Source organism: Ruditapes philippinarum, unplaced genomic scaffold (genome assembly GCF_026571515.1).
Source record: "Ruditapes philippinarum isolate M1 unplaced genomic scaffold, ASM2657151v2 ctg63_1_1_1_1, whole genome shotgun sequence".
NCBI lineage: Eukaryota > Metazoa > Mollusca > Bivalvia > Venerida > Veneridae > Ruditapes > Ruditapes philippinarum.
The window spans coordinates 266,375-285,425 of NW_026866221.1; the positions used below are offsets into that span (position 1 = coordinate 266,375).

Consider the following 19,051-nt stretch of genomic DNA (forward strand, 5'->3'; position numbering starts at 1 on the left):
TTTTATTGACTTATTTCAAGAGTTATTTTCTTTTAATTGTTATCAAAGACGGCAAATAAACAATATTATCATAAACAAATCAGTTACATCACCTCTAATTTTGTATCAATTAACCTTAATTGCCTTTATTACGATCACGAGATGTTAAAAACATGTGTAGCCGGCTGACACTTTTTTAGAACATTTTGACCCGTAGCTTTGTTGTCATTTTGTGTTCAACCAAAAAGATGTGATTTTCACTATATTTCTGCCGAAGGGACCAGATATCAGCTTTGAGAGTTCGGGCGATCAGTGTTCGAGCCTTCCGAGGTAGAACAATATATATTATAAAGGAATTTTGCTGTGACGGGGCAATGAGTTCGAGGGAAGGGAGGTATTTGAGCAATCTGAGTTCGAGTGAAAGAAGTTTAACTGTATGTATATAAAATACATCTCAACAAATTGGGTAGATGTTTTGGAAAGCATGTTGTCTATTTGGCTTCAACACTGATGACACTTTGTGTCATCAAAAATCACATAGAACTGTTGTTACTTCATTTTACAACTTGCTGCAATTCTCAATCATTTATACAATCAAAATTGAATTCGACAGCTGTCAATAAAATAATGTTTTTTTTTATAACTTAGCCAGTTTCCTAAGTAGATCATGTAAACAGTAGGAACATCAAATGACAAGAACTGTCGGAGGACAGTATTGGCTCTACTATTCAAAAAGTTGTCACAAGGGTGTTTTATTGAGTATAATAATGCTAATTAACTATGAATACATACAATTGACCGAAAAGGTACAAAGGCTTGTATTAAGATGTTTTATCAAGTAAATCACTGCTTTATTATTATGAATGCATAAAAATGTCCCCAAAAAGGCACAAACTCTTCAGTAGTTATGGAGATAACAGCTTACAAGCAAAACTTTACCATGAATTTTTAAGTTGAAAAGGGGGAGAAAAATCAGCCTAAATGCAAGATAGAATTATGGATCTTGGTCAGTGACCTACAATTATGATCCTAAATGCATATGTGAAGTTTTAAATAAATATCTTTAATAGTTATTGAGATATGTAAAACTTGCATGTAAACATTAACCAAGAGACTAAGTAGAAAAGGGGAGATGAATCAGCCTAAATGCGAGTAGAGTTATGGAACTTGGTCAGTGACATACAATTATGACTCTCCAATTATGACCCTAAGTACATGTGTAAAGTTTCAAGGACCTTTAACCATTTACCAAAATTTCTAAGTTTCAAAGGGACAAATAATTCTGCAAATATTGCAGGCAGAGTTATGCAATTTTGCAAACTGATGTACATTGTTACTATAAAAAAGTACTGTAAATTTCAATTCAATATCTCAAGCAATAATTGAGATATTTGACTTTACAAAAAAACTTTAACCAAAATTTCTAAGTTGTAAAGGGGCATAATTCTGTAAATATTATAGGCAGAGTTATCCAACTTGTCAATCTGATGTACATTGTTACTATAAATAAGTATTGTAAGTTTCAATTGAATATCTCAAGCAATAATTGAGATATTTGACTTTACAAAAAACTTTAACCAAAATTTCTAAGTTAAAAAGGGGCATAATTCTGTAAATATTGTAGGCAGAGTTATCCAACTTGTCAATCTGATGTACATTGTTACTATAAATAAGTATTGTAAGTTTCAATTGAATATCTCAAGCAATAATTGAGATATTTGAATTTACAAAAAACTTTAACCAACACAGACGCCGACGCGGATGCCGACGCTGGGGCGACTACAATAGCTCTCATATTCTTCGAATAGTCGAGCTAAAAACTATTATAAAAAAAAGAAATTTACAGACAAGAAATAAATCAAATAAAAAACCTGTTGTTGGAGATAGCCAACTCTTTGTTTCATTGGTTGTAACTGTCTAACAATAGCTTTGTAAGCAGGAGATTTTCTCTGACCTGTAGATTCTCTAACAGGTGAACATGCTATAGGGGATGTGGCAATATCTTTATACATGGCAGCAGGAGCTAATAAATGAAACAAAATATAACATATTAGTTTGATACCTATATTTCTACAATGAAACAATGCCCATAAAATTGTGCCAAATCATAGGTACAATAGATTTTGAAGTAAAGTAAAGCATCATTGGTAAATACTTTAACTAAAATGTTTTACATTCAGGAAAGGTAATAATTCCGTGAGATGTGTATCTTGGTGTAAGCAACCAACTAATAAAGTCATGTGATATTTCAAAATACCGGTAATACCTTCACTGAAAAAAGATGTAACAAAAGTGTTTTAGTTGCAAAAGGATATAAAATTTAACTAAATTTCTATGCTAGATTTATGGTACCAATCAGATAAGACTTAGTGTGAAGATTCAAAGAATATCTTCTGTGGTTTTTACACATAACTATTTTTCAGTTCACATAGGTAATAATTCAGCCAAAATAAAAGTTCTCGGACAGGGACCTTGAAATATGATCCAGATAATATAGTTAATTTACCAGTGATGAGATATGAAGTTCCATACAAAACCTTGGTTAATGTTAAGCCAATGTTGACACAAAGGTGAGAAAAATAGCTCAACTATTCTCCTGGGTCTAAATGATTGTCTTCATGTAGCATTGAATATAAATCTAGTTTCAAATACTTCACAAAAATATAGATGTATACCCTCTATTTCTGGATTTATAAATGTTGTAAAAGGCAACATCACTTTTATTACTGATATTTTTATGTAAACCTGGAATTATTTATCTATACCTCTATTAGCACGTGCTTCAGTATGTCGAGCAGGGGGAGGTAACTCCTGAAATCTTTCAATATGTTTTGCAGTAGCATGTTTTGCTCTATGTGTCTGCTTCATTGGAACAGTCTGGAAAAAAATACTGAAGTAAAATTTCTATATTTCTTAATCAGCTTTAAATCTTATAATAATACAAATTCTGAACAAAAAACTTAGCTAACATGAAAGTGTTAGGCCTGTAATAACTACATTAAGAAAAAACAAGAGCTGTCACCCAAGTGACGAATGCCCCCAAAAATGTTTCTTAAGCATGCGGGTGTTATGAAAAGAAAAGAAAATGAAAGTAACTAATTGCTGAATATTTTTCTTTGTATTATTGTACCTGTAATCTCTAATTGTGATAGCATGAACCTTCAAAATATAATTGTGCCCTTGACGTTTGAAGAAGGGACGTGGTTCCTGGATGCGACAAAATGTTGTTATGAGATAGACATTTGTGCCAAATTATTTCAAAATCCCTCAATGCATGACAGAGTTACAGTCTGGACATGATTGTTGTGTAAGTGTGACTAGGGACAGACGGACAGACAGACATGAGCCTTAGATGCGACACATTGTCTTGATGTGGTAGACATTTGTGTTAAGTTATGTGGTAGACATTTATGCCTAGTTATTATAAAATCCTTCGATGCATGACAAAGATACAGCCCAGACAGGAATGTTTGTACCTATAAACTCTAATTGTGATAAAGTGAACTTCAAAATGGTAGTGTGATCTTGACCTTTGAAGTAGGGATGTGATTATTGGACGCAACACATCCTCTTGATGTTATTCACATTTATACCAAGTTATTCTAAAATCCTTCCATGCAAGTTACAGTCCTGACACGCATGAAGTGGGACAGACGGTGCGATTATATTATGCCTCCCTTCGGGGGCATAAAAACATCATTTAAACGCTGAATATTATCATTAATTTTTCTAGCCCAGACACAATTGTGTGTACCTATTAATTCAAATTGTGATAATGTGAAACTTCAAAATGTTAGTGTGACCTTCACCTATGAAGTACAGACGTAATTCTTGGACGCCACATATCATCTTTATGTAGTTAACATTTATGTCTAGTTATTTTAAAATCGATCTATGCATGACAAAGTTACAGTCAGGACACAAATGTGTGTAGCTATTTACTCTAATTGGGATAATGTGAAACTTCAAAATGATAGTGTGACCTTGACCTTTGAGGTAGGGACGTGGTTCCTGGATGCGACACATCGTCTTGATGTGGTAGACATTTGTGCCAAGTTATTTCAAAATCCCTCAATGTATGACAAAGTTACAGTCCGGACATGAATGGAGTGGGACAGACTGACGATTAGATTGACAGTGTGATTATATTATGCCTCCCTTCGGGGGCATAAAAACATCATTTAAACGCTGAAATATTATCATTAATTTTTCTTATGATTAAGCAAGCCCTCATCTTATTGATTTTACCAGAAGTGAAAACCATAACAAGACCTGCGAGTCGGACAGGGTACACCATGATTAGAAATGTTTTAAACAAGTTAAACAAGGACCTGGATGATGTGGGATATCACAAAAGGGAGTATTTTATCTAACATCCATACTATAATTATGAGCTTTGGACAGTGACCTGCAATGATGACATCCAAAAGGCATGTGTTTAAGTTTCATGTTCAAACCTTTGAGATGGTTAATATGTGTTATGTTGTTACATATATATTCACAACAAAACCTAATGTAACAATAATATTGAAACATTGGTGAGTAGAATAACATCCCTTTTCCAGCCAAATTGGAGCTTAAAACAAGTTTAATCCATTCCAGTCTCTATATAACTTTATATACCCTGCTCATTCTATATTGTGGAGATTCCATGCTTGAGTCTGGGGTTGTACTGTCACCTTGACCATGCTGTGCACTCTGAACAATTTTTCGACCCAGATTGTCTGTGCCCCTAAAATAATGAAAACCAGTTTATGTTTTAAAGAACTCTTAAAATGAGCCGTGTCATGACAAAACCAACATAATGGGTTTGTGACCAGCATGGATCCAGACCAGCCTGCACATCCGAGCAGTCTAATCAGGATCCATGCTGTTTGCTATCTATTTCTATACTGGTTATAGAGTTTGTAAGCGAACAGCATGGATCCTGATGAGACTGCGCGGATGGGCAGGCTGGTCTGGATCCATGCTGGTCGCAAACCCATTATGTTGGTTTTGTCATGACACGTCTCAAATGTGAAATATTTAGATTTAAAGTTACATTAAATGATATTGTACTAATTTTAAAATATGCAAAGTTGTTCACTATAAATCTCTGTGAATATCACTTCACATTTCATCAATTTGAAGACAAAATTAATGCAATATAAAACTTGGACTCTGTATAATTTATCAAATCAATAAGCAGCAGTATAGCTTATTGATATATATGAAAATCTGGTTCATGATATAATGTTTATGTCTCATGTCAAATAAATAGTTTTTGATGGGATATCTTATTTTATATAAACATACCAAACTGTATCACTATAATTACAACTAATGCTCTAATATCTTTGATTATAATAACAAATGAAAAGTTATGATAAATAAGAGGGCCATGATGGCCCTGAGTCGCTCAACCAGATTCAACTGCTTTTTAGTGTTGGAAATTATTTTTCAAAAGAACTTGCTGAAAGGCAAGTCCAGCTCTTTCGGCAAGTTCAGCTCAACTTTAACTTGCCCCTCTAGTAATATACTTTCACAACACTGATTGTTTTAGCTTTTTTTCTTCATAATAAACAATAGGGCCACTAAGATGGCCCTAGATCACTCATCTAACCCATCATTTCATTATTCACTATATAAATTGAAATATTTTGCCCTAATATTTTGGAAAGGCTTTGTTAAAAATATGTATGTTGCAAATGTGTTCCTATGAGACTATGTATAATAAATGCAGAATAAATGACCACTAGAGCAGGATTAATTTTGACTGGACAAATTTTTTATATAACTTTTTTTAATGAAAACACAAAATGTCACATGCAACATGTAAGGTGTAGATGTTTGAAGTTTACAGTTTGGGACAACAAATTTTTCATACATTCTGTATGGTAACATAACTGTACCTCAAAAAAGACAATAGGTCAAACATTGTAAAAATATGAAAAGTAGGCCAGTTAATATCAAAATTCAATTCAGCATCAGAAATTACACCCCAAGTCCAAATTTCAAGTCTGTATGTCAAAAAACACAAGAATGAAGGTCAAATTATATCAAAAATATCAATAATAGGTCAGTTGATATCAAAATTCATTTCGGCATCAGAATTTAAAAACCTGGTCCAAATTTAAAATCTGAATGTCAAAATACAAGAAAGTAGGTCAAATGGTGTCAATAAAACCAAAAGTAGTTCAGCTGGTATCAAAATTGAATTCAACATCAAAAATGACACAAAATGGTCCAAATTTCAAGTCTGTACATAAAAGCCAAAACAAGAACGTGTTTGTTAAACACAAATGCTCCCGGCTCAGATTCTTGTCAGTAACAATGTTTAAAATAAAGGCTGTATGGGCAAAAGTGTAAAAAATCTATTTTGAGCACTGGTGACCTTGACCCAACTGACCCCTAACTCCATCCAAAGGAAGAATATCATGCAACTTATTTCCCTACCAAATATGAAATAAATCTGTCAATATAAAATGGTTGTATGGGCAAAAGTGTAAAAATCTATTTTTAGCAATGTTGACCTTGACCCAACTGACCCCTAACTCCATCCAAAGGAAGAATACGATGTAAGTTATCTTCCTACCAATTTTAATACAAATCTGTCAATAAATAAAGGCTGTATGAGCAAAAGTGTAAAAATCTATTTTTAGCACTGGTGACCTTGACCCAACTGACCCCTACCTCCATCCAAATGAGAATACCTCAATTTTATGTTCCTACAAAATATACAAGACATCTGTCGATAGATAAGGTTAATACACCTGTAAAAGTGTAAAAAATCTATTTTTGACATTGGTGGCCTTGATCCAAATGACCCCTTACTAAAGGAAAAGGAAGACGACCTCCCTTGGTATGACTATTATAAACATGAAAGACATTAACTTAAAAATAAAGGCTGTATGAGCAGAAATGTTTAGATTTATTTTTTTACACAAGTGACCTTGACCTTGACCTAGAGACACCTAACGCCACAAAAAATTAGAGGACCCTTAAAGGTATCCACCTACCAAATATGAAAGATATCATTAAATAAATTAAGTAATTAGGTGAAATTTTTTAAAATAAATCCAACTTGGCAGAATAGGTTAACCATACAAGGCCCTATTTTCAAAGTGATAAAAAGGGAAATTACTGGGAAAATTGATGGCACATTTATATAACTTGGCAATATCATGTACATTGTATTGATAAGTAAGTGGGAAAAGACTTCAATAAGCATTAGGTTGCTTCCAGTCTAATCCTTTTCTTGTTTTGATTGTAAATATCATGTATGTAAATATGCTTATGTGAGAAAGAATAAAATATGTTTAAACCAAGTAAGTGTGAAAATTATTAAGCCATTAGTTCAGATAGAACATAAGATATTTCCAACTTGCCGGTTCAGGTTAACCATTATTCATTTTTTAAGTGCTGAAAAGGGCCATAACTTGGTACAAATGGAAGCCATAGTTATGTAACTTGCCCAGATCTTTGTATGGATTAGTAAGTGTGTAAATTATGAAGCCATTACTACAGGTAGAACTTAAGAACAAGAGGGCCATGATGGCTCTAAAGTCGCTCACCTGTATATAGGCCCCCAGAGCGGGGCCAGTTTAAAACTCCAGGGTTTTAATTTGAACAAACATGGTAGACACCCATTAGAAGATGTTTCATGCTAAACATCTAAGGTCTAGCTCGTTGAGTTTTTTCTTTACACATATAGTAAAAAACAATGAGACCCCTTGGGCAGGGCAAGTTTTGACCCCAGGGCTTTTATTTGAACAAACTTTGTAGACACTTACTAGAAAATGTTTCATGCTTAATATCTTAACTCTAGCTATTCGGGTTTTTTCAAAGAAGATTTTGAAGTTTTTGCTATACACATAATTATAAAGAAAATCAATGACCCCCGGGGCAGGGCCAATTTTGACCCCAGAGCTCTTATTTGAACAAACTTGGTAGACATCCATTAGAACATGTGTCATGCTAAATATCTAAGCTCTAGCTATTTGAGTTTTTTCAAAGAAGATTTTTTAAGATTGCTATACACATAAAAGGAAAATAAATGACCCCCGGGGCAGGCCAATTTTGACCCCAGGGCTTTTATTTGAACAAACTTTGTAGACACTCACTAGAAGATGTTTCATGCTTAGTATCTAAACTCTAGCTATTTGTTTTTTTTCAAAGCAGATTTTTTAAGTCTTTGCTATACGCATATAAGGAAAATCAATGACCCCCGGGGCGGGGCCTATTTTGACCCCAGGGCTCTTATTTGAACAAACTTGATAGACATCCATTAGAACATGTAAAAGAAAATTTTTAAGTTTTTACTATATGCATATAGGAAAAATCAATGACCCCCTGGGGTGGGGCCAATTTTGACCCCAGGGCTTTTATTTGAACAAACGTGGTAGACATCCATTAGAACATGTTTCATGCTAAATATCTTAGCTCTAGCTCTTTGGGTTCTTTAAAAGAAGATTTTTTAAGTTTTTACTATATTCATATAGGGAAAATCAATGACCCCCTGGGGCGGGGCCAATTTTGAACACATGGCTTTTATTTGAACAAACTTGGTAGACACTCACTAGAAGATGTTTCTTGCCAAATATCTAAGCTCTAGCTCTTTGGGTTTTTTAGAAGAAGATATTTAAAGTTTTTTCTTTTGGTTGCCATGGCAACCAGAGTTTTGCATGAAATTAAATTCTTTGAACAATTTTTAAAGGTGACCACCAAAGGAACATTCCTGTGAAGTTTGGATGAAATTGGCTTAGTGGTTTACGAGGAGATGTCATTTAAAGTAAAAGTTTACGGACGGACAACGGACGGACGACGGACGAAAAGCGATCACAAAAGCTCACCCTGTCACTTTGTGACAGGTGAGCTAAAAATCCAACTTGCCGTTCTAGGTTAACCTCGTACGGACAGACGGACGGATGGACAGAGGGACAGTTCAAATACTAAATGCCTGGGGGCATAAAAAAAGAAGGAATCGGCCGTGGATGTCAGATTTAGTTCGCTATTAACGATAATTCGTTATAAGTGAGTTCGTTATAAGTGGAGTCGACTGTACATGTTATTCTCTATTGAGCTAAAAAAGAGCAACAAAACATTGAGCCTTGATATATTCAAAATGTGAATAGAAACAGGCATGATAACAATGAAATGAAGTTATTCAAATAAATATATTTATAAATATATACTAACTCTTCTGTGTCAGAATCTCCAGTCATCTCTTCCCAACCTTCTTCAATCAACTCTTCAAACTAGAAAACAAAATATATACTTGCTAGCAAAAGTATAACTTATAGAAATAACTTGATGTCTTACAACATGTAGATAAAAGTGATTTATTCAATCCAATCAAAAAGAATATGTTGATTTTTTCCTTAATAATCAGCTATTAGTAAAATTGAAGTTTTTTCATGAGCAAGGACAAAGATAAACAAGAATGCATTTGTGAAAATATGCTATGCCACCGCACTAATATAACAGAAGCTGATTTCTTGGTTACTTTACAATTGAACTTTGCCATAATGCAGTAGTGTCAAGTGAATTTGGGGGTCAAGGTCATATTTCAGCAATTCAAATCATTAAAAACATGTGAAGATGTGTCTAATGTTAAGATACATAGGCCATAGTGCAATAATTGATTCAGAAAAAGAATGTTTATTGACAAAAACAAGAGCGATCAGTGATCACATGTGTCGCCTCATGATGGCCAATTTCATGTTGGGACAAGTTTTGTGACAGACGGACAGACAGATGGACAGTGCACAACTAGACTTGGTACTGATCATTCCTGTAAAGTTTGGATAAAATTGCACCAGTAGTTTATGAGGAGTAGTCCGGACAAGCTTTTGTGTATCTGGCAACACACAGAAAAAAACACCTTTTTATCAAAGGGCCATTACTCGGCCAAAAATCATTCAACCGGAAAACCCGTGAAATATGCACAAGGACTTGAGCTACAGATCAATCCTGTAAAGTTTCATTGAAATTGCATAAGTGGTATAAGAGAAGTAGTCCGGACAAACTTTAAAAATAAAAATTATTAAAGGGCCATAACTCTGACAAAAATCATTGAACCAGAAAAATGCTGACAATATTCACAGCTAGACTTGGTACTGATCATTCCTGTAAAGTTTGGATGAAATTGCACCAGTAGTTTATGAGGAGTAGTCCGGACAAGCTTTTGTGTATCTGGCAACACACAGAAAAAAACACCTTTTTATCAAAGGGCCATAACTCGGCCAAAAATCATTCAACCGGAAAACCCATGCAATATGCGCAAGGACTTGAGCTACAGATCAATCCTGTAAAGTTTCATTGAAATTGCATAAGTGGTATAAGAGAAGTAGTCTGGACAAACTTTAAAAATAACAAGAACGTGTTTGTTAAACACAAATGCCCCCGGCTCAGATTCTTGTCAGTAGCAATATTTCAAAAAATGTTTACCCATTCACTCAGTTATGGACAGAAAAATTGCCAAAAAATTGTAAACACAAGTTATATAGCTTGACAAAGTCATGGCATTTTGTAATTGTGAAAAAATATAAGTTGCCAAGTCATTGCTCTGACTTGTTAAGTTGAAAAATATTCAACTTCATGCAAGTTATCTTCCTACCAAATATGAAATACATCTGTCATTAAATAAAGGGCAAAAGTGTAAAAATCTATTTTGAGCACTGGTGACCTTAACCAAACTGACCCCTAACTCTATCTAAAAGAAGAATACCATGTAAGATATCTTCCTACCAAATATGAAATACATCTGTCAATAAATAAAGGCTGTATGGGCAAAAGTGTAAAAATCTATTTTTAGCACTGGTGACCTTGACCCAACTGACCCCTTACTCCATCCAAAGGAAGAATGCCATGCAAGTTATCTTCCTACCAAATATGAAATACATCTGTCAATAAATAAAAGCTGTACAGGCAAAAGTGTAAAAATCTATTTTTAGCACAAGTGACCTTGACCCCCTGATCCCTACCCCAATCAAAAGGATGAATACCATGCAAGTTATCTTCCTACCAAATATAAAATATATCTGTCACTTAATAAAGGCTGTATGAGCAAATGTGTAAAAATCTATTTTTAGCACTGGTGACCTTGACCCAACTGACCACTAACTCCATCAAAGTTTATGTTTCTATCAATTATAAATAACATCTGTCTATAGAATAAGGTCAATACACCTGTAAAAATGTAAAAATCTATTTTTAACATTGGTGACCTTGACATTGGTAACATTGACCTTGACCCAAATGACCCCTTACTACACCCAAAGAAGGAGGACCTCCCTTAGCATGTTTAAATTAAACTAAGACATCACATAAAATATAAAGGCTGTATGAGCAAAAATGTTTATATTTATTTTTTAAACCAGTGACCTTGACCCTAGAGACCACTTACTCCACAAAAAATTAGAGGGCCATCAAAGGTATCCACCTACTAAATATGAAAGATATCATTAAAGAAATTAAGCAATTAGGAGAAATTTAGGATAAATCCAACTTGCCGAAATAGGTTAACCAGACAAGGCCCTATTTTCAAAGTGAAAAAAGGGAAATAACTGGGAAATATGGATGACACAGTTATATAACTTAGCAATATCATGTACTTTGTATTGATAAGTAAGTGTGGAAATTATAAAGCCATTAGTAAAGATAGAACTTAAGAAATTTCCAACTTGCTGTTTTAGGTTAACCATTATTCATTTTCTAAGTGCTGAAAAGGGCAATAACTTGGTAAATATGAAAGCCAGAGTTATGTAACTTGCCCAGATCATGTACTTTGTATTGATTAGTAAGTGTGTAAACTTAGAGGCCATTGGTACAGGTAGAACTTAAGAAAAATCCAACTTGCCGTTCTAGGTTAACCTCGTACGGACAGACGGACGGACGGTGGACTGTTCAATCACTATATGCCTGGGGGCATAAAAATTATTAAAGGGCAATAACTCTGACAAAAATCATTGAACCGGAAAATGCTGACAATATGCACAACTAGACTTGGTACGGATCATTCCTGTAAAGTTTGGATGAAATTGCACCAGTAGTTTATAAGGAGTAGTCCGGACAAGTTTTGTGACGGACAGATGGACGGACGGACGGACAGACAGACAACGGAGAAGTGATCCTTATATGTCGCCACTTCTCCGTAGAGGCGACACAAAAATGTATTGACTGTATAACATAGCTGTATTTGAAATACAGTAACTTTTTCTTTAATAGCATCTATTCAAAATGCATTACCAATTTCTAAAAACATAATCATTACAGGCTGTCAACTAGGTCTTATCCAAAATAAAGGAGGAACATAGGAATATTTTAGCAGAAAATATAGGAGTTTTTGGACCATTTTGAGGCAAAAAATAGGAGTTTTCAACTTAAATTGTTTAACTTACCAATGCTTATATAAATGTAAATTATTCTTACTTTTACACATGCTGTTTCTACAATAAAAATGTCTACCGTACAAGTGAAGGACACCATTAGCAGGCGGTCCAGCACCTTCCGACATAAAATTAGGGCGAATTTTAGGGTAATATTTCAGAAATTTTAGGGCTAAAATTAGGAATGTTAGGGTATGTAATAGAAATTTTAGGGCTAGAATTTGCAATTTTATAACTAAATAAACTAAGGTCCCAAAGGACCATGATGTGGGCTAACCTTTGCATATTTGACACAAAAGTAACTCAGAAAATAATGCTCTAGTTTAGTTAGAGCAAAGGTGCTACCAGTGTGGACTCACTGGTCAACTCCCTCCCCTGCGGAAATGGTCATAGTCAAATCATGTTCAAACCATATTTTTTAAAATGGCTGAACATGTCAAAAAGAACATGTTCTACCTATGTTTTGGGAATGTTATAACCACAAGTGTCTAAAAGGAATTCTTATACAGTGAAATTCTTGCACAATGCAGCTTTTGAATATGGACAAATGAAATTTTTTGTACAAGTAGGAAGTAAAAAGGCATTTGCCTTAGTACAGTCATTTGAATAAATGGGAAGCATCTATAATCAACACAAAGAATTGCACATCAAAAAAGTTCATCACACAGACCATTCAATTGCAGTTTATCTAGATCACATAATTGCAAAATGTGTGTACATTGTAATTGGAAATGAGCTTTATATTACTGAACTGCCAAATTATTTTTAAGTGCGATTAATTATATAAGTCTGCCTATTCCTAAATTGTACCATACAAATGAAAGGACAAGAATGGAATGAAATTGATAACTTTTTGGAAAAATAAGCAATTTCTCCTACAAAGACATCAAAAAAGTTAAATAGGTATGAGGGAAAGAATTAATTTTTCAAAGTCTACGTTAACCCTTTCAGTACTTTACAATGTTGTTTTCATATTATGCAGATTTAAATAAAAGAGTTGTGAGTAAACAAATTGTACATTAATTTTAGACAACTATTTATACATGTTTTTAATTAAGATTGTGTTACAACAGCTTCATAATGATCATTTTTAAATATGCACAAATATGTAACAAAATTTAAATCTCTTTGAATTTCTCGGCAATTATTTTTTAAAAAAATATAGGAAAAATATTCAAAATATAGGAGAATATAGGAAAAATAGGAGGTTTTTTAAAATATAGGATTCCGACCCAAAATATAGGAGTTTTATAGGAATATAGGAATTGGTTGACAGCCTGTCATTATTATATACATGGTGTGAATCATAATGTTCTTATAATGTGCTCAAATGGTTTCATTTAATATCTCTACAAAGCTCACAACTGTCTTGAAGAGTTCATGACCTGAATCATTTCATAAATATTTCTGAAAATCATTACTTTTAAAACTTACTCCCAGCTACTGAATATTTTACATACAAATTGCCTAACATGTATGAGGCATTCCAATGCAAGTTGTTTCCTTTCACACAAGAAGATTTTTTAAGTTTTTATATGTGCATAATGAAAATCAATGACCCCGAGGCAGGGCCAATTTTGACCCCAAGGCTATAATTTGAACAATCTTGGTAGATGTCCATGTTTCATGCCAAATATCTAACCTCTAGCCTTTGTAAATTCAGAGAAGAATTTTTTTTAAGTTTTTATTATATACACATAAGGAAAACCCTGCGGCTGGGCCAATTTTGACACTAGAGGCTAAATTTGAACAACATTGGTGGAGAACCTATAGATGATATCATATACCAAATATCAAAGCTTTAAGCCTTGTACCTTCAGACAAGAAGATTTTTTTAAAGTTTTTACTATATGTACATAGTGAAAATCAATGACCCCTGAGGCTGGGCCAATTTTGACCCCAGGGCTATAATTTGAACAATCTTGGTAGAAGTCTACCAAACAATACCTTATGCAAAATATCTAAGCTCTAGGCTGTTTGGGTCTTTTAAAAGAAGATTTTTTAAAAATTTTCTTTTAATTCCTTTCTGCATGGAATCAAAATCTTTGAACAACTTTGGAAGCCTTTCACCCAAGGAACAATCCTACCAAGTTTGGTTGAAATTGGACAAGTGGTTTTTCACAACATATACACACACAGGTGAATCACTATATGCCACCTCATCACAGACATTGCGGTGGCATAATAAGAAACACCAATTTAGAATAATTTATCTTTATATTCTATAAATTACTGATTTCTTACCTTTTTGCTTGCATTATGGTTGAAGTTATTATTTTTAGCCCTATTAGATTTCCTGCGAGATTTTACAGCTGGTTTGATAGTGACAGCTTTTTGTTGAGGAGATTTGTTAGCCCTCATTTTGTTTATTGATTTCTCTTCTTCAAGCTCTCTTCTTAACCTGAATAAAGAATAAACATTTTTATTATATGACTAACAATTTTCCCATGGTAAGATTAGTTGAGATGTGGTCACATGGCAGTCAATAGAAGGTAACACTGACCTTGACTCTAGGTGACATTGATGTAAATAAAGTATGTCATAAAGTGGTGCTTTAAATTAACCATCTTTTAAAAGAAACCAATCATTTATTGCTTTATGTAAGAAGGGTAATAGCCGACCACTCAAAACATTATGTAAAATAAACAAGTTTATTCATATCATCTACATACAATAATTGCATACTATATATAAATCATATCATATTTAATATCCTTTTTAACTTTATATGTATTCAACTGTTCCATATAATCAAAACAGTTTTGTCATTAGCATTTATTGAAATGTTTCTAATCACAGACCACACAAGGAGTCACCCTTTGTCCTCATTAAGTGATGTACATAGTAAGTATAAGCATACGTATATTTTGGGGTGATTAACTAAATTCCTATATGACTATAGTTGTCCAGAAGTATAATTACCGCTGAATATCTCTCCTTAGATCAGCTTGATCCATTCTGTGCTGAGATGCTTCCTTCTTTAGATCCATTATTTCTTGCTTCAACAATCTTCATTATAAAAACATTAACTATATACAAAATTAATTCATGCTTTTGGTAGAAGAACAAAAATACATGGCTGAGGTAAAATTGTACGATGTGCCTGAACACTTCTATTTTTTCCTAGTTTGAATATACCCTATTCTGTTAGTTTAAAGACAAGGTGATAGCATGGTACAGGATACAGATGTAGATTATTTATGTAAATTTTATCAATTACATTTCTTTTAAACCGATAACTTATAACTGATTATGTAACTGAGAAATTAGGAAATATAATTTCAGACCATTAAACTATATTTCAATACACAATATAAATCACAAATGACTAGAAATCTCAGCAGAAATACACTCTACTGTACCTTATCAAAGTATGTTATTACTGCAAATGTAGAAATCTTATTGAATCATTTTCTATCATTTACATTTTGAAGTTATGTTTTATGACATAATGGGGAAAGTTACAAGATGTCAGCTTAAATACGTAACAAGAGCCACCGCCAGATGGGGGCAATGCTCGACACAAGCAAACAAAGAAGTATGACCAACTAACACAAAAGTTAATAGTTTGACCTTAATGTCATTTAAAGCTAAAGGTGAGTTCAACCTTTAAGAAGGTATTGTCCAACATGTTCTTTTGTCAAAGTATGAAGTTACTCCATCTCTAAATTACCAAGTTACAGTCAATTAATGCAAAAATTAGTGAAAATTCAATAATTTAGCCTTCAAGGTCAAGGTCATAATAAGGCCAAGGTCAATTTGAGTTTGATATACATTAAGGTCTCATCCTAAAAAAATGTTCTGTTATAATATGAAGTCAATCCATTCAATAATAACAAAGTTACAGCCAGTTACAGCAAAAAAATGAAAATTTCATTAATTTGACCTTCAAGGTCAAGGTCATATATGAGTGAAGGTCAAGGTCTGTCTTGTTAACTTAAAGGGCTATCTTTAAAGACTATTATGTTTAAGTTTGAAGACAGTCCATTCAAAAATAAATTTATAGCCACAAAAAGCAAGAAACAAGCAAAATTTTGGCATTTGACCTTGAAGTTCAAGGTCATTTTTGAGTAAAGGTCAAAGTCTGTTTGATCAACTTAAAGGTCTATCCTAAAAGATTACTATGTTCAAGTTTGAAGACAATCCATTCAAAAATAACAAAGTTATAGCCATAGCAAAAATTAGGGAAAACAAGCAAAATTTAGACATTTAACCTTGAAGGTCAAAGTCATTTGTGGTTGAAGGTCAAGGTTACTCTACTCTACTAAAAGGTATTGTCCCAAGGGTTGTTATATTGTCCCAAGGGTTGTTGTGGCCAGGTATGAAGACAATACACCAAGAACTTCAAAAGTTATGATCAACAGATAATTTTGTGGACGGCAACGCTGACATTACTATAAAAATACTTTTTTTTTCCAAAGAAAAGTTTAGATAAAAACAATAAAAATCTTGACTAGAATTTTGTTTGTTTCACATTTAAGTTCAAATTGTATGTCACTGTTGATAACTAGCTGTAGACTAAATCACCTATATCACTCAATTATAAAATACTGCATCTGCTGTACAGTTAATTGAGTAAAACAAACCTCCTTTATGTTCAAGTAGTTATATAAGAAGATATCACAGAAGATCAAGGGCTAGAACCTCATTATCATATTTTTTCAAGATGTTTTAGAGTTCTTTCCCTTCAATCACAAAACAAAAATTCAGATGATGCTGTCAGGTTAGCTCAATAGTTGAATAGGGTGACTCGGGTTCAATTCCCGGACGGCAAAGGTCACTTTTCTACGGTCATTCGCACTGTACCTCTGCTCTGGTATGTACAGAAGTTTCAGTTCCTTGCAATACTGAAGGCAACTAGTCCAGGCATAGGAAAGCAGACAATTCAGCTTAAAGGAACTCTTGATTATTTACATACATCAGCTGGGGCACTTGAAAAAAATTTTCTATGAGCTTTTCTTAGACCAATTTGAGTGAAAAGCCTTTTCACAACCAATATAATTACTGTATAAGTGGATATTTATGCATAACAAAAATTTTGCGAATGTCAAAAAGTAGACTTTTTCCCTGCGGAAATATTTGCGAAAATATGACTTCTTGAATTTAATACTGTTTTTCTGATTTCATTAATAAAGCAAGTACATGTTTGGAATATGCCGTTATAGTAATCGTTCTATTCAGTTGTTAAACACTTTATTAGCTCGACTATTCGCAGAATAATCGAGCAAATGCAGTCACCCATTTGTAGGCGTCCCTGTGGTTAAGTTTTTGCGTGTAAGAAAGTATCTCAATAACTACTGAAGGGAATGACTTGAAACTTCACACACTTGTTCTCTGTGATTATCTTAGATGATTGGCACCAGTCCCATAACTCTGATTTGTTTTTTGCATATGTTTGCCCATTTTTTGACTTAGAAATTCTTGGTTAAGTTTTTGTGTGTAAGCTGGTATCTCCATAACTACTAAAGGGAATGGATTGAAACTTCACACACTTGTTCTCTCTGATTACCTTACATGATTGGCACAAGTCCCATAACTCTTGATTTGTTTTTTCATAATTATGTCCCTTTTTAGACTTAGAAATGCTTGGTAAAGGTTTTACTTGTAAGCTGGTCCCTACATAACTACTGAAGGGTTTATGCCTTTTCAGGGACAATTTTATGCATTCATAATAATAATAAAGCAGTGATTTACACGATACAACATCTTAATACCTTTTTGGACAATTTTATGTATTCATATAGGTAAGCATAATTATACTCTATGAAACACCCTTATGACAACTTTTCGAATAGTCGAGCGTTACTGTCCTCCGACAGTTCTTGTTATTTATATAATTGTTTAGAATACACAGATTGATATTGTTAGTTTGATAAAGGACCTGATCTCATATTTGTTTGGCATATTTTGAAACATTCTTTTGTTGTATGAACAATCTATAGTGTTATTAACTCATATATTTGTGACCAAGACCAAACTTAAACAAACAAGCAATAATAAAAATTAATCTCAGTGCCTGAACAGTCAAACACATTCATGTAAGATGCGGTACAAAAACGCGTTTTCAAATGATAGAAGAAAGTTTGCCTAAACAAAAATTAATGTTTGCGTGATTAAATATTTGTGAATAATTTCAATTCGCAAAAATCGCAAATATTTCCACGTCCCAAAATTTTCCACTTATACAGTATTCTGGAAAAACTGAGCTAATGATCTAGTATTTGCACACAAGCAATTGGTCTAAAACTACATCAAATGGAACATTAATCAAAAAAAATTATTTCCAATCTTGTCATGTCAAAATACCTCAGTGGAGTTCCTACTTGAGAAGTAACATCCAGTCAAACTTTGTTCACTCGAACTCGGAGGGCCTGGGCAAATTTGTTCAACAAAAAGGTAGTTCTAGCCAACCCAGGTTGAACTATTATCACATGTCATAGGGCTAAAGGTTTTCCACCTTACATTGGTCAATTGATAAAAACGTCAGCATAATTGTTTGTTAGTATATTAGTTCGTTGAATATGTCATTTCTTGTAAAAAAAAATAGCAAATGAGTATTAACTACCTGTACACTGTGTAAATCTATACTCATGCATATTGTTATTGGTTGAGTTCCAAAAAGAATTGCTTCAATACTGATCAAACTTGGCACAAATGTTGACTGCACCATAGCCTTTGTAAAAGCATGCGCAATCCTAAATTTC

The 19,051-nt window shown here is 33.4% G+C and overlaps 1 protein-coding gene across 2 annotated transcripts in view; it reads right to left on the reverse strand.

The window, feature by feature from the left end:
- Positions 1-19,051, reverse strand: part of LOC132731792 (centlein-like) — a 151,999-nt gene that overhangs the window by 31,349 nt on the left and 101,599 nt on the right. For both annotated transcript variants that reach the window (XM_060718050.1, XM_060718051.1), the window contains 6 exons: positions 15,270-15,356; positions 14,592-14,748; positions 9,157-9,215; positions 4,603-4,711; positions 2,745-2,856; positions 1,851-2,002 (listed from right to left, as the gene is read on the reverse strand). In XM_060718050.1, coding sequence (XP_060574033.1) covers positions 1,851-2,002; positions 2,745-2,856; positions 4,603-4,711; positions 9,157-9,215; positions 14,592-14,748; positions 15,270-15,356 — 676 coding nt within the window. The remainder of the gene's footprint in view (positions 1-1,850; positions 2,003-2,744; positions 2,857-4,602; positions 4,712-9,156; positions 9,216-14,591; positions 14,749-15,269; positions 15,357-19,051) is intronic.